This window comes from Echinococcus granulosus (assembly GCF_000524195.1).
Source record: "Echinococcus granulosus chromosome Unknown EG_S00227, whole genome shotgun sequence".
Classification (NCBI taxonomy): domain Eukaryota; kingdom Metazoa; phylum Platyhelminthes; class Cestoda; order Cyclophyllidea; family Taeniidae; genus Echinococcus; species Echinococcus granulosus.
In genome coordinates, this window is record NW_020170607.1 from 50296 (window position 1) to 66150 (window position 15855).

The 15855-nt window shown below is 44.0% G+C and overlaps 4 protein-coding genes across 4 annotated transcripts in view; 2 read left to right on the forward strand and 2 right to left on the reverse strand. All coding sequences in view use genetic code 11, as the record gives it.

Annotated features, from left to right (window-relative positions):
- The window catches only part of EGR_10510 (hypothetical protein), a gene marked incomplete at both ends in the record, with an annotated part of 12886 nt that extends 11268 nt beyond the window's left edge, over positions 1 to 1618 (forward strand). The window contains 2 exons of the mRNA XM_024499759.1: positions 525 to 660; positions 1579 to 1618. Of these exons, the coding sequence (XP_024345833.1) occupies positions 525 to 660; positions 1579 to 1618 (176 nt within the window). The remainder of the gene's footprint in view (positions 1 to 524; positions 661 to 1578) is intronic.
- Positions 1619 to 5052: 3434 nt separating this feature from the next.
- EGR_10511 (hypothetical protein) lies at positions 5053 to 8338 on the forward strand (the record flags this gene model as incomplete). Its single annotated transcript, XM_024499760.1, has 5 exons — positions 5053 to 5259; positions 5525 to 5621; positions 5990 to 6356; positions 6434 to 6539; positions 8114 to 8338. 5 exons carry the CDS (start codon positions 5053 to 5055, stop codon positions 8336 to 8338), a joined length of 1002 nt encoding a protein of 333 aa, XP_024345834.1.
- A 2078-nt stretch (positions 8339 to 10416) lies between these two features.
- Positions 10417 to 13693, reverse strand: EGR_10512 (Proto-oncogene Wnt-1; the record flags this gene model as incomplete). Its single annotated transcript, XM_024499761.1, has 5 exons — positions 10417 to 10754; positions 10946 to 11377; positions 11455 to 11755; positions 12454 to 12619; positions 13455 to 13693. 5 exons carry the CDS (start codon positions 13691 to 13693, stop codon positions 10417 to 10419), a joined length of 1476 nt encoding a protein of 491 aa, XP_024345835.1.
- A 1259-nt stretch (positions 13694 to 14952) lies between these two features.
- Positions 14953 to 15855, reverse strand: part of EGR_10513 (hypothetical protein) — a gene marked incomplete at both ends in the record, with an annotated part of 7689 nt that continues 6786 nt past the window's right edge. Inside the window, one exon of the mRNA XM_024499762.1 lies at positions 14953 to 15103. Coding sequence (XP_024345836.1) covers positions 14953 to 15103 — 151 coding nt within the window. The remainder of the gene's footprint in view (positions 15104 to 15855) is intronic.

Sequence of the window (15855 nt, forward strand, 5' to 3'; positions counted from 1 at the left end):
AAACAAAAATTCTCACACTAAACCGGCGATAATCCCAGTCTCCCGTCAGCGAGTTAATTTTTTGTTCATGTATGAACTCTTCAAAGCAATTCTTCGCAGAAATAAACATTTACACGTTTTGAGATTTTCACACGAAACCCATTTTTGCGTGTCTCTAGACATTCACTTTTTTTTCATTTTTTCCGATTTTTTAACATTTTAGCACAAAGTAAAATTTTCCTCTCGAAGTCACCTTGGTTGGGCTGGGAGTTGGAGAAAAGTGGAGTTCACAAACACAACCAATCATTTTTTTCTGCCTCAGTTAACGCCTTTCACAGTCAACTAACTTTATTATCATTGTGAAAAAAAACCAAAAGATCTTGGTGACAACTCATGCTTTCTTTGAATTTATCCCAATCCTTTCAAACATCAATTGAGTTCATTGAAAGTCAATCAACGCATTTTTCCAGTCTTTTGAGATGCTTTAAAATGAGGCTTCTTGTTGTAACCAAGATTCTGTCTTCCACCCGTTTGGCTGGTAGTAGACGGAGGAGGAGGGATGTCTCACGAAATTTGGAAAGTTTCACGTTCGACCGCCTCTGATCTCCTCGATGTTGCCGGGGGCTTCATGTTGCTTTTCACCCTGCCGAGTTATGAATTAGAAATTCCTGCATTTCCTCGGTGAGGATTTCTGATCCCCCAAAAGATCCGGTTTTACTGTGGTTTTTAAAAAGCTCAAACTGGTTTTGCAACTACCTCAACTCATCGTCCTCCATTCCCTTTAGTATGGCGGAAATTCCATACAACATCCTGAAGGTGATTTACTCGACAATTTAAGGTGTGTGTGGGCGATTGTTTTTTTCTCAGCATTTGTCGATCTCAAGTGTAACCGTTTTTTCTCCTTTTTTTCCGACAGTTTGGCACAGAAAAAAAGGCGGCTATGCTCCCCTTTTCTGCGGTACTGAGGGGAGCGGTTCTTTTGCGAGGTTTTTTTCCTTTTTGGATTTGACTAATCCAACATCTCCCACATTGCAATTACATTATGGCTAAAAGGTTATGCAGTTTCCAAGGTTTTGTTGAGGGAAAAAGGCCTAACTGCTCTCTGGGCGACGAATTTAGCCCGCTGTCGCTCAGTCTTTTAAAATACCGAGGGGCAAAAAGGGTTTTTTTGCCTCGGCAACTTGTTGCCAATCGGCTGGGAATGGCTGCCCTACAGAAGCACTGTGAGCATGACCTCTCCTTCGGGTCGCTGTGACGACCTTCACACCAGACTGGGGTTGGGAATTTCCTCTCACCGCAAAATCCTGTTCTATTTCTCTGCAGGTTTAACTGCCCCCTTTCTCCCTTTTTTGAACTGATTGGGGTTTTTTGTAAGGGAAATTTCCTTTTTTCTATCTTCTTGCCTTTCAAAAATTAATTCCCTTCATACTATACTGAATTCACGAAATCTAGGCTTCTGATCTCTGTGAAAACGGAACCCACTTGCTAAGTCAGTAGCAGGCCCTAAAATACGAATTTTCCCGAATCCATCTGTCAAAGTTTTAAGGTCTGCTTTGTGAGGACATTGGCAAGTTCACACTGCCTGCTATGCTGATACAGACTGGGTTGTATCCACTTGGTCGCGCAGCGGTCTAAGTAATGCCCCGTTTGGGGAAATTTTACGTGATAGGGATGCGGCAACGTCTGGGATGAGCATACACACTCGTTTCTTGACCACGTTTTTAGGGGTGGGGGGGGGGGGGGAAACAGTGCTTCCTTCTTTTAGTTCTTCGTCGGTAATTACCAAAACATTCTGACGGATGAGTTTTTCTGAAATCCAGTAGCAAAGGTCAAAAGAGGAGTACTACCGCCTGTTGGCATTATATGAGCGTTTAGGGTTTTAGAAAGGGAAGGACCTCCATGCCCATCGCCTGAAAGCCTATTTCCCTCCACCTCCAGTGGGAGGAAGAGGGTCACGTGTCAAATACTGCCTTGGGAACCGCAGTAGAGTGGTATTTACTCCTGGTCAGGGTGTCATGTGACTGCAACTGTTTGGCACGCCAGCTGCTCTTACACATTGGTATCGTGCAAACAAGGTGTCAGCACGACTTTTACGCATATAAGTACCATCAAAGGCGAAGGAATCGTGTTCCATCATCATCTCTCTCCCATGGAGCTGTTATATGCTTGACCATTGCATGGTGGATTCAGGGTGCCTCGGGGGCTCACCAAATTCCACTCACAACTATCATTGGATGGAGCATGATCTCTGAAATCCATCTTTGCGGTGAAGAGCCTAGGTAGGATATGTTGAAGGGACCTAGCAGCACATCATTTGGCTTTCTACCCATCTGTATTTCAGTAGGCGATAGCCGCACTGGATGTTGAATCTTGTGTGCAAATTCGTAGCCAGTGGAAATGCTAGTTTAGTGGTGAAACCACGAAATAGGTGCAAACAACACGAAAAGAGGTACATCCACTTATTACGGGGGGAAAACGAGTTCTGTCTCACGTGATCTAGTTGTAGCTTGCTTAATTCTCTTCCAAATGGAACACATAAAAGGTAAATGTGATTAGCGAAGCATTGCCTTGTTTTTTTGAAAAAAATCTAATTAGTGAATGAAATAGTGGCGAGTAACCTCAACAAGGGGCACTTTTTCTCTACTACCGAACTGACCTAGATGCGTATGAAACAGAGTGACCCCCTCCCTTCCCTCGGTGGCGTGTTTAGTCTTTCCATCGTTCAGTGTCAAATTTGTTTAGGGTGCGAAAAAGAGGGATTGGACGGGATCGCAGCGCTTCCTCCTTTTGACAATAGCGGATCAACTTTTCATTTGCGAGGGTATCAAAAGGCCCTACAGTTTTCATCTTCCTACCGAGCCACGGAGGTTAATGTAAACAGAACATGAAAACAAGGCTCTGACATGTGATAATCGGATTTCATAAGTTAGCTGCAATAATCTTCATGAAAAATCGACTATTCTTTTACAGCTCACAAAAGCTACGTTTTCTATTAAGTCGTGCCGCTTCGAGACTAAAAATTATGTTTATTATCACCACATTTACTTTGTTGCGCCTTAAAATTGAAACGCCTGTTTGTGACATAGGATTTCAGTCAAAATTAACGTAAATCGACGAAATATACGCGTCACTTATATGTGACGCTGATACTGAGTAAAGCAGCATAGAGCGATTTGGATCTGAAGGCGCCTCAACGACTCCACTCTGACAACCCTCCTCCTTGAATCGAGGACGCTAAGGTCTTGTTAAGGAGCCCTCGAAACGAAATCCTCCCCGTCAGCCTTTGATGGAGGGATTCGGCAGTCTTTGCGTAGTTAAGAATCACTCGAGTCACTCAAATGAAGACCTTGATCAAGGAATGGTGATTTTGGTAAATTTCATTTGTGAAACTGTTTTAGTTATCCATTTGATAGTCGTTTCCAGGAGCCCTGGAATCCGGCAAGGCTACACAAGCCACTCTTCAATGGTTCTTCTAGTAGTGATTTACAATTTTCTAGAATGACGATTTTTTAGCCCAACGAAACGATTCAACGTCGCTAGTGGTGGTGGTGCCGCATGAAAATCCATTCTTTGATTTTCACAATATCTCAGTCACATGACATGATGTCAGAAGGCTTATTTGGTGGCTGGGTTAAGGAAAAAACTTCTGAGAACATTTTTTTCAATCACAAGGAAGGAGTTGAATTAATTTTTGAATGGATTACGGCACAATGGGCATAGAAGCTTGGACTTCTCAAGATTGGCATTGATGACGACCCCAGATGAGAGATTTGAGTTCTGATCTCTTGAATCTTGCCAGCGTTAGCGATTCAGAGGACATGTTCTTTGGTGGTTTGTGTGGGAGATTCAAATTTCTTCTGATCAAGGTATTGGTGGATAATGTGAAGGAGCCAAAGTAGATGTAGTGGAAAGAAGGAAGGATAGATGGGTGAGGTGGATGCACATCTTTATTGTGCAGTGAAGTAGAAGAATGAACAAAGTAGTAGCAGGACTTTTCGAGCAGTGACACCAAGGTTTGCTGTGATTGATAAAGGAGCCTGCTGGAGGGGCAGGTTTCTTCTCAATGTGATTAGAAATGGGGGATTGGGATTGTTGAGACTCGGATCGCTTTTAGATCGTCAATCTCTGTCATCAAGAACCGGAGATTAGCGGAGACTAGCGCCTTTCACTACGGCGTTCGAAACATCAACGGAATAGTCAAGTAGCTGAAAGTGCAGTACACTCTGGTCACACGGACACCTGCGCCACGTTGGAGATGGAGGCGATCCAACGCCCCAGCGGTGGTGGACACTGTTGAAGGCAAAGTGAAGGCAGTGTTGAGGTGACAATGGAGACAGCAGAACGCAGGGAGTTGACGGTTTTGGCGTTCAGTATTTCAGTTTAGAGGTCAACTAAGGATTGTTTAACTCTCTCAAAATGCAGTGCGTGGGTTATGCGTTTCTGTCACATGACTACGACGTGAGTATTTAAGACTACTAAAAAATTGCGTTTTTTTTTTTCTTACTGGTGAGTTGGTATTCAAGTGACAGTAAGGTGGCAAAGTCCGCCGTTTGCCAACTTTTTCGTAACAAGTTATTCCGTTTTAATATGAGAGAGGGTGAAAACTACCGTCCCACTTTTCTTACCTTCCTGACCTTTTCTCCCAGTAATTAGCAGCCCTCCTGGCGTTTTGTATTCGCCTATCATGTGGCTACCAGTTGCGCAATAAATTAGCCAATTGGGAGGAGAGAGAGGAGGGTGGGGGGATGGGTTAGGAAGGGAAGGCAGAAATTGAGTGGGAGAGGAGAGAGTAGCTAGATTTGATTATTTGGCCCCAGAAGAAACGTTTTATAGAAGCAGAGTTGGCAGCAAGCTCGTATCTCGTTGGTGAGGGGTGAATAATCCAGACTAAACTGGAATCTGAGGAGGATTAACAATGATTATCAAAAACTAATAAACTAACTCTTGAATTAGTCACTTCTGGGAACAGCTTAATTAACCTTTTGTGTGTGAGTTTACTCCGATTAGGCGTTTGCGAAAAGTTTATCTCACAGCCTTACAAAATGCATAAATACAACTTGACCCCTGTCAAAAATGTATCAGGGACGCCTAACCTACGCTTTAGATCAAACCTTTGAAAGTGTTGAGCTCTATCGCCCGATCATGACTTTCTTCCCTGTTGTACTCTTTGTGGTCGTGGCGGTGACCGAGTGGGTGTCCGACGTACTCTGCATTCACTCGGTCATGCTCCGACTTCTCGACTCCACTCATGCATGTCAAGACTCCACGGACGAGAGGGAAGTATGGCGAGGGAAATTCACCCTATCACTGAGGAAGCAGTCTTAACCTCGCATTTGAGAGGCCTGCCGCTTTTAAGACCATTTTTGATTGTCTACCGTAAAAACTTGTCCTCCTTTTGTCCAAAAATCACCAGCTATTTGATTGGATCCAAAATTGTATCGAGAATACGCAAAATGTGGAAACTGTTTCTCTCAACAGGTCCCAATGACTACCAAACACTTGTTCCCTCGTGTCCGACAAAGTGTTTCCTGTGTCAAAAAACTAGGATTTTAAAAGTGGTGGTGGCATGTTCGCTGCCAAAATTGCCGCAAAAACTCGACTCGCACCGAGCCCAATGAGAGTGTGGTGGCGTTCCACTTTAGGTTATGCCGCAAAGTCACTGAAAAGCGTGTTTACTCTCACGTCGAGAACAGGAGGCATCCACCCTACTTGGTTCTAGATTTGACTAGCTGTCTTGCGACACACGATTTGGTTAAACCAAAGTTAAATAACCTGCGTCATATATGCGCGACGCTTTCGGAATGGTTCTCGCGTTATTATACCGAATGCAGTGTCATGAATTGGTTTTTTCCGAGGAAAAAGTAACCGGTAAACTAGAAACGTTGATGTCTTTTTATTTTGCCTTTCACGACCTATGCAACTTTTCTCCTGCAAGTGCAGATGTAAACCCCCTGGGGGAGGGGCAAACTTGCTACTTAAATTCGTTTAGTAACAACTTGTATTTTCGTAGCCTCTCCAGAACAGGAGGGCCGTCGAGACAGTTTCAGCATGGCCGTCGATTTGCTCTCCCGTCTTGAAAAACGCCCCCTCGACTCCTCCCTCGCCGCCTCCTCTGCCTGCACCGCCTCGCCGCCCTTGCCACCACTGCCTACGACAACGACAGGAACGTCTTTGTGGAGTAGCTCTTCCGCCTGTCCTCCGCCCTCCAAAAGCGCCAAATTTGATGCCTCCGCAACCATCACCGACACTGCCGCCTCCACCTTCTTTGTGCCAATCGCAGCCAACGATCTGCAACTCCTCACCGAGCCAAGCATGGCCAATTACGTGACCGATGCGGCGACTGAGGATCAGCTGGTGCGGGAGCAGTACTCGCCCACGTGAGGAGGCTTTTCAATTGTCCGTCGCCCAATTCGCGCCCGCCATCGTCACAGTGTAAATAGCCATTCTGCCGCAGACAACAGTCGGTGCTGTTCGTTTACTTCTCCCCTTTTCTCCGCCTCCTTTCTGTGCTCTGCTCTACCCTCTGTCGCGCTGGTCCCCTCGCAGTAGGCGAGATGAAGGTGAAAGATCCTAGGTGGTGGTGTTGGTGGTGTGAGAAATCCAAAGGAATGAAGTGAAATACAGTAAGATGCCGAGGTGTCTCTTTTGATATGGGTGGATCGATTGGGGGCCACTGAAGGTCAAGTGTCACCTAACGCGAACCCTTAACCGAAGTATCAACTATGAATGAAGTTATTTTTTTTCTAGGGGTGAGGGAGAGATGGATCCAGGACGGAGACCGATCCGCGGGTTGATGGATAATCCGTGAATGGGGTGAGTGCTTTTGCTCGTGGACAAAAGTTGGATGAGGAGGGCGATTTGAGGCTCAGACTACTGACTGTGCCAAGGCGTAGGTTCAATTCGTAAGCTCCCCTCATCCTCGCCCCGTCTAACACTGCTGCTCCGGGAACACGTATTTGACAACGAAAGCGTTTTTTCGGGTAGAAGAGTAACGGGTTCTGTCAGTATCATGTGACTACTTTACGACGAGCCAGTTATCCCCCCGGTTTAGTAGAGAGGAAGGAACGATCTCTTGTTTGTCTGCCGGGAGCGCGAATTCATCTCCCGTGGCGACGTTTCTAAGTGGGTGGGATGAATCCCGGCAGCCACGCAGAATGAAGAAAGACCACAGGGCTCTTTCCAAAAAAAGGGGGTTCCAGAGGTTATGATGAGTTTGTCAGAGGCATCGGCCTGTGCGCTGTGTTATGCGTCAAACAGCCCGTGAGTTGATGTGTCGGGTTACTGGCTCCACTGCGCCATGTCGGGCTTTAGTCGAAGACAGAAAAGCACGACGGATGGATGAGTGGATGGGCAGGTGTTATCATGGGTGCGCAGATATTGGATGGACGGATGTCCGACAAAATCGATTATTCCATAGTTAACTATTTTCACTACTTTCTGACGGTTTCGTCCTGTCGGTTGACTACTAGGCTGCACTATGTATAGACCTGAAGAAGAAGCATCTCTACCTCGACTGATCATTTCCCAAGGCGACACTTTGATTATTGCGTTGCGTTGGATGCGTGCTCCTCTGTCTGGAAGGCAGAATGTGGGAAAGTCCTGTCCTGTTACCCTTTGTCATCTGTTCCACATCACCGGTAAGGTCATTAAGGTAGTCATTCTACTTCTCTGTCAATCAGCATTGAAGGACGGTAAATTGACATGGCAGACTGTGAATGAGCCAGAAAACTTGGGTCATTGGAACCAATGGGTCAAGGATTGATTTTTATATCCAAACAGTCAACAAATGGTTGGTGATGCTGTCAGTCAGGTATCCATTATTACTACCGTGTCAAGAAGGAACCTCAGTGAAGTTCCAAGTGAGTGATGGAGCAGTTCGTTGGCAGCTGCATCTACGGAGGGGACAAGTCGAGAAAGGCACAAATCCAATCGCCTCACCCAGATGTCTTGCACTGATAGGTGACAGACAGTAAGCTTTAAAGACCACCAGTTTGTTGCTGACGTTCTTCACTTCCTTCCTATGCACTGTTGGTGAAGGATTGTTGACTGATTAGAAGTGGCCTTTGTTCTGTGGCCCAACAAGCATCGCATTGGATAGCCTTAAACGATCCTCTTATCGCCTCACACTTTGAAGGCACTCAACAATCAACATTTTGGGGGTCGAACAGAGACAATTACGCCTGGTATTTTGGGTCCGCTTTGTGTAAGAGACGGCCAACCACCCCGTACGCCAACCCTCATCAATTCGCTGGGTTGGGCTCGCTGTCTCCCCAATTCCCGAGGCGGCAGTTTGATTGATGTGGCGACTTGCGTTGCATTGCTTTGCTTTGCCTTGCCTCGCCTCGCCATCTCATGCTAGGCCATGGCATTCCTTCGACGCGTGCTTGTATCTATGTCCCGATGACATGTCGTGCTTTGAGATGTAAAATCGGCTTAGCCAGGGAATATTGGGTAAATGACTGGCCACGTTTCGATGGAGCCTCACATTATGCCGAAATGGCGTTCATCCTTCTGCAAAAGCCATGTCAGGTCTAGCTGTTCACCAGGCATGATCGGTGGTTGGGAGGGTTGTCTGGAATGACAACTACCGTTGATATGAACTATTTTTTGAATCGCAAAACTTTTGATATCTTTTACATCCTTTCCCACGTGGGTGTGAAACTAGCCAGACTTAACTTTCTTAAAGATCAGAAGGATTGTCTTTAGTTTTTCCTATGGAAGAGAAACTGGTGGATCCAAGCTTTTTCTAATCACTGTAAGGAAGTAAGGCGTTTGTATTTACTGTACCTTCCACCGATTTGAGTACTAGGTCAGGAACCCTCCGATATATTCTTCTATCTTTCTTACGGATGCAAAAATCATCCAGACTTCAAGTTGGTAGAAAATCCATTTAAAAATTTAAAACTGCCAAACGTTAGCAGAAATTACTGCGAAATCGTTCTAGTTTTTATTGTGCTGCAAACTCTACGCAGCTGCAGGACCAAAGGTGCCAATCTATTGATCTCCAACGCAAGCAGCATCGCAGAGGTCCACATTGATTCCAATTCCGTTTCTACTTTTGATCTTCCAGTTAGACAGGTAGGAGGATGCTTTTCTATTTGATTTCATTGGCATCGATGATGAATGGAAGGTTCGTCTTTTTCAACGGCAACTCCAAACAGCTGAACACCGGAAGTGTACAAACTCCATTCTCCCCAAGTCTCCAAAGTGCATGAACTTCGACGAGGCTGTGCCATTACTGAGAGACACTTCCGGTGAGCAGTCTTTGCTGTGTTAATGAGGCTCACACAGGAAGAGTCGAGTCAAACACCTCGTCTTTATTTGTGGTTTACAATCGTCAACCAAATTGGACATCCTTACTCGTCTCCTGATCATGGTCGGGATAAACCCCTCCTTGTGGAACCAAATAGTAGCAACCGAGTATCACTTGGTCAACTTTGGTTCAGTCTGGCCGCAGGGACAGTTTCCAGGTGGATGTTGTACGACAACCCAACCAATCCACCCCACGGAGACCCAGCTAGCGCCTAGCTGATGTCTCACCAACCAGCACATCAACAGCACGGACAGGAAGACGCCTCCGGCCTCCCCCCCCCCCCCCCGGTGTCAACGATACAGAGCAAAGATGTACATCATCACTCCCACTTAGTCGATTCCAAATCGGGGGAACAAAACACATCAACTATCTTGGTTTTTATAAAGAAGCGGCACGAGATATTCTACTTGAGGAGTATTTCAGCGCACCGCCATCGAAATATGTCTCTTCTCAAAGTTCCTTTACCTACTTCTGTATAGAATAAAGTTAAGTTAGTCGGTCTTCCGCCAAAACAAATTTATGTGCTCCAGATTTTCCGGAAAAGAATCTCGAAGGTCACTGAGCCTTTCATCTAAATAAATAATTTTTTTCGCCAACTTCAAAGAAAGACCGAAAAGACAAATGTTGCTGGCCTTCTACCATCTGTCGTTCTCTTGTAGGCCTACACATGATGACGGGGGTGCATTTTTGTGCTCTCAGTAAACACAGATGTCTTCTGTTCCAGGGTTGGAGACTGACTGCACTAAACTGCGTCAGCAGCCTTTTGCCGATCTCGAGGTTATAAACTTTTGGTATGAAATCTACAAAATCTTTAACTCCTTCCCAGACCCAAGAGGAATTAATGAGACTTGAAAGTCCATTGAAATTTCAAAATCTTTTGTGATATGTTCATTCCACGGAGGTAAATACTACTAGTAATCGCTGGGCCATTATCAGTAGTAGCGGTAGTCATACATCAGTGCATCAATAGGAGGTACAAAAAAGGTTCGAAGCAAATATAAATTAGGGTGTAGTAAATAATCAATGAGTAGGTGAATGAGTTTATGTGGGCGTTTTGAATGGTCGAAATGATGGTTGAATTTCGATTCGTGGGGTGATAGGTGAAATCTCTTGGAGTAGCTGATTTACATGCAGGTCTCCTGCCTCTTCAGGACCAGACACTTTTGGCATTCCACTCTACAACACCACACAAATTTGCATTCACAATTCTCCAGTGCATAGTAATGCTTTGTTCGATGGCCCCGTTCACAACATAATAACCGACAGCTGTCTGATGCAGAAGAGGTTGAATTACAGGTCCTTCCTCGTGTTCCAAGAATGTGTAGGTTTGGGTTGGGCTCACAGAACAAATTGTTAGCCGGTTGTTCGTAGAAAACCAGTTCCTGTGTTGTGGGCTTTTGATCTCTTCCTGACCTATCAAAACTGACTTTGAGGAGGGAGGGAGGGCGAGACGTGGATCCACCTTGGTAAAGCAGGGAATCGTGGTCCACTTCTCGAAGGATTCTCTGGTTATTCCACCGATTTAGATGGACGATGGGACTGCTCCTCCCATGGTGACCCCAACTAACTGGCAGGGTGTTATCTAAGTTGGAAAAGCCTGTTACTCAAATAGATTCAGTAGATGGTATTCCCTGAGACTGAGGGATAACTAACCTCGCATGACTTGAGAAGCCTGCTCGTATTTGACTTTCAACTGGTTTCCAATAACACGCATTGACGGAGTCCGTCGGTAACAGGTCTTCAGAGTACAGGATCCACTAGTTCCATGGCATCGACAGTACCGTTGCATGTTCTCTGCAACAACCCTTCTTCCAACACGATAATTATGTAGATTCATAAGAAATCGGATGTGGAAGCCGCCAGCTTCAAGAGGATCTAGTAGATATCTCCCGAAACGTCGTCCGAAATGGATATTGTGATCGCAGCCTTGCCATTGCCAGTTTACCATGTCATAGCCGCCCTCAAAAGATTCTCGTCCACGATTGTTGCACGGACAGTTGCGGAGGTTTGTCAGACAAGCTTCAGACACGGAACGAACCACGCTGGCACTGACAAGAGCGTAGACGAAGGCAGTTTCTGGCACACCTGTCACAAATGAGTACAAAATGTCAAAATCCGGATCTACTTCCAAATCTTGGATGTCCCAGGTATCAATTACTCACCCTTCGAAAGAATATTGCCGAAGAGAGCGTTCTTGTCGGAGATAATTTCACTGCAATTCCAGCGTTCATTTCTAAACTGGTGCTGACATTCAGCTACAGCTGCACGTACGCCTTGCACAGCAGCTTCAAGTAGTTCCAAGTGGACAGACTCCTCCTGGGGTTGTGAGGATGGCTGTTGTGGAGGCGTTTTGTGCAGGAACTGCTTCCATTGTCGAGGGGAAAACCATTGACGATAGCTGGCGAGGAGTTGTCGAAGTTTGTGAACTGCCCATACCTGGTCGTACATTTGCCAATCTCTAGTCTGCAATGACAGGGACAAAGCAGTGCTACTTAATCATTTTCCAGTAGCTAAAACTTTCTGTTTGACGTGAATGAGAGTGATTTAAAACTTGTTTATTTATTTCGCATTTGTGGTGACTCATTCCAACTAAAAATTATTTTATGAATCCGAATTTTCTAAAAACGCCTTTTGGAAGAGATGTTACGATTTAGTAGTGAAGATCCGATTGTTTCTAGATTCGCCAAAAAGTCTTGAATTTGCTAAGTTTTGTTCAATAAGTTTTAAAAAGGCAAATTAACTTATAAACTAAAATTTATGCACTTTGCCCCTAATTTATCAGGATTTAGCATTTTTAGCAAATAACTTTAAGATCTAACGGCCTAATTTCCTATCACCAACATCCCATTTTCAGGTTTAAATGATATTTTAATTTTTTTAACTTTTTGCTATTCTTCGACTCAAAAAAAAAATATGGACGAATTCATTTGACTTGTTATACTATTTCTGCCATAAAATTTTGATGGATTTCTCAATTCATCTGTCCACCCATCAATCGCCTTGATGCTCCTTGAGGCGGTTATCCTTTTTTTCGCATCCAATCACCTCACACAAAGTACAAAGGGGAAAAATTACTGCCCTCCTTTAAGGCTTTATCACCGGTCATAATCAGCGCGCCTCATTTATGTCTGGGAATTTTTCGGTCCTCAAAATGTACCCACCTCCATAATTGGTGAATTTGACGATCGCGATCGGAGTCGTGGAAAGTTTAGAAGACTTGGCGGTGTTTCGTAGTTCAAAGACTCCCTTGATGGAATGGAGATTTCTCGTACGTACTTCGAGAGATGCAGAGGATGATTGTAGAGTAGGCGGGCCAGCGAATCTAACCTGAAGAATGAAAGTGGATTTGAAAGCGTAGCAAATTTGTTTTTTCCCATGCAGTCACTAAATGGATGGAATCTCGGAAGTTGGCTAAATAGATGGTCTTGAATTCGCTTCCCTAATTGCTTCGAAATTGGCTTCATCTAGCTAAGCGGACGTAAAGTTGAGGCTGAGGTCTTTTTTTTGCGATGCACAATTCATTGTCATCCCACCAATCTTTGAGTCGAGGATTTCAGGCTATGTAGTGATTTTGAATGTGTATTTTCTTCTGCTTCTCCTTTTGCCTGTTTCAGACCAGTATGATGAGGGTCAAATGAGTGCAATCTGAGCACAGGGTTTATTGCTCTATTGTGAGCGAAAATTCACATAAAAACTCGCATTTTTGTGATTTTCTTATGAGGGTCACATTTGCACAAAATTTACAACTCAAATCGTATGGAAAATTTGTTGAAAAATGCTACTTACTTCTAAGTAAGGCTACTAGTAACCCCCACATTCAGAGTCCTTAGTTAATTAGACTCCTAAAAAATAGATGAATTTTGAGTTTTTTTTGCTAAATAGGAATGCAAAGTTTATTTGGTTATTCACTCTCTCGTCTCAAATGGATGCCCAAAGGTGGCTTGCCTGTGAATCACTTACCACCTTAAAATAACAAAGCACCAAATTCTCACGAATTTAGTTCTGTGGAAACGTGAGCGTAAAGACACCATTCGGTGCCTCTTATTGCCTGCTAAATGGTTGTGTCAGTTACTGAAACGAAATATTGTTATCTAGCTCAATTTGGTAGTAAATTTTTGCCTATTTTTGGATCCAGTTGAAAAAGGAGGCATCTGGAACTTACCACCATCGACCTGTGGGTTTTTGAACCAGCTTCTCCAAATTTAAGTCGTCTCGGGGGCCATTGCTAATACTGACATCGTTGTCGTAACCATTTTCTTGCTGCATCTGATGATGACTTTTGAAGGGAGGGCTGACCAGGTACTTCAAACCGCCCTTCCATGTCAACTGACTACGAGTGCGGGCGAAAAGGAGAATAAGGAGGACCGCGAGAGGTAGAATGACTCTAACTCCTGCTGACATCTTTTTGCTGCACGAAAAAAGTGTCACTCGCATCTTATACTGTCCGCAGAGGTGTGTGAACCAATCAGCTGCTAGTGTGTAGCTTCGCGTGTGCAGCAGTTGACCAATCAGTACGAGATATTGCTCATTGTGGCATATCCTACTGTTGAGGCAGACTGTTCGTTTTTGGGCCTGCAATTTTGGATGACTGAGTTGAAATTAAAAAAAGATAATCACAAAATACTGGAAATCTTAAGCTCAACAAGTATTTTATAGTAGTTCACTATCTTAGCAATTTAACTTACATTAGAATTTTTCACTGTTTGAATTTTAGGATAATTTTCTGTCCACTTTCCGGTGAAAATTATCCGTTTTATATCCCCATCCCCAAAACCATGCCGAGTGGTCGTTTTGATAGTTTCTGGCCCTTAGTGAGTTTTGAAGATTTTTGACTTTGTAACCTTGTGAAAATTGAGTAGTTTTTATCGTACAAATTAAAGGTCTAATTAGCTAGTCTAGAAAACCCTTGAAAATCATCAAAGGACCATTTTCACCCTTCCACATTCTTCCACTGCTGCGCAGATCACTTTTATGGGGTTCCGTTGTAAGCGAGAATTTTTTTCCTTTTTAAAACAACCGCAAAAATTTTCATTTTTAAGTAATGAACAATGAAATGTCAGTATGGGTTTTTACTGTTCGAATCATGGGATGAAGGTTTTGTCTTTTACAACCCAGTGCTAGCGTTAGTGCGCCTTTTACATCGCAAAAGACTGATCAAATATTGTCCTGAGTACTTTTTTAAATAAATCACCTTTGACAGGCTAGTATTCATCACTAAAAGGCATTAAAAGGACCATGGCCCCTTTTATATCACTCCGGTAACCAATCATCAAGATTTGAGTCGGAGATTTATCGATCGAGCCTGTTTACATTGTTCTCCACCAATAAACTGCGTCGAAAAGATCAAAACTAACGTCTGATTGGGTAAGAAAATTGGGCTAATGTCAGACGAGTGCTTCAACTAATGAGGGTGAAAATCAATGAGATCTTCAAGAATCTTCTGTTCCTGTGGCTTAAATTCGGAGTCAGTTGGACGCATTCGTTTATCCAGTGGAAGGAATCCCAATCACACTGGAACGTGTCATAGGCGGGGCGAGGGGAGTAGGGGTTTGGGAAGTGATTTGTGGGTCCAATAATTTATCTTACTGTACTGAAAAACCGTTTCAGACACGAAGATTCATGCATTTACAGGCAGGACACACTAACAAGTAAGTGGCACCCTAAATTTGTGGTTGAACAATAAAGACATCTTTGTGATTAGAAGTAATGATTTGATGATTGGAAAAGTGACTACTCTTTCCTAACTGTAAGAAGCAGTTGTCTGGTGGATAAGTCATTTTTGATTGGACAGGAAAGCAAAGTGGTTGGAGGCTTTAACAGATTGACGAAGAAAGCAAAGTGGATTAAACCCCCGTCCCCACTTCGATTCAGTAGTCGTCTTTGTTATGTACTATTCTCTACGCTGGCCACCAAAACCACAATAGCAACACCCATCTGCATGACAGGATCGCGAAAGTGGTGACACGATGTGATGAAGCTGGATCGCAATGAAAATGCCTCTTATTTCAGGTAAAAGTCGCGTAGAATTTCTGGGACGGATTTTTATGGGAACCCTCATCAAATGTCACACGTCTCCCCTGCTGGTTGACCTGCTTGTGCGAGAGAGTTGGAGAAGGAGTAAAATACTCGAAATTAAGGAGAAACAATCATTTAAAAAGTAAGTTAGCAACAGTAGAATAGGTTGTTAGTAGATGATAAGCACAGTTTAACGGCAGAAAATAAGACGTGATAGGATTCGCCACGCATAGAAGGTGAAAGATCGCAGAAGAAGGAGAAGAGGGAGGAGGAGGAAGAGTTAAAGCTGCATTTGTCTTTAGAATTTTTTTCGTATTTCACATGATTGATGTCGTGTCAAACGGGAGCAAAAAAGGCAGTCCTCCTCGTCTCACCTTGGAATAAAATACTTCACGCAAGGCAGAGTTTAAAGTAGTGATAGTAATCACTTGTGCGGTGGAATGACAATCACGCTGATTAAGTGGCTAGAGTATTCCGAGACGGATGTTCTCAGCACTTCCTCGTTCGGAACAGTTCATCCACAATAACAATATGGGGCTATGCACTAC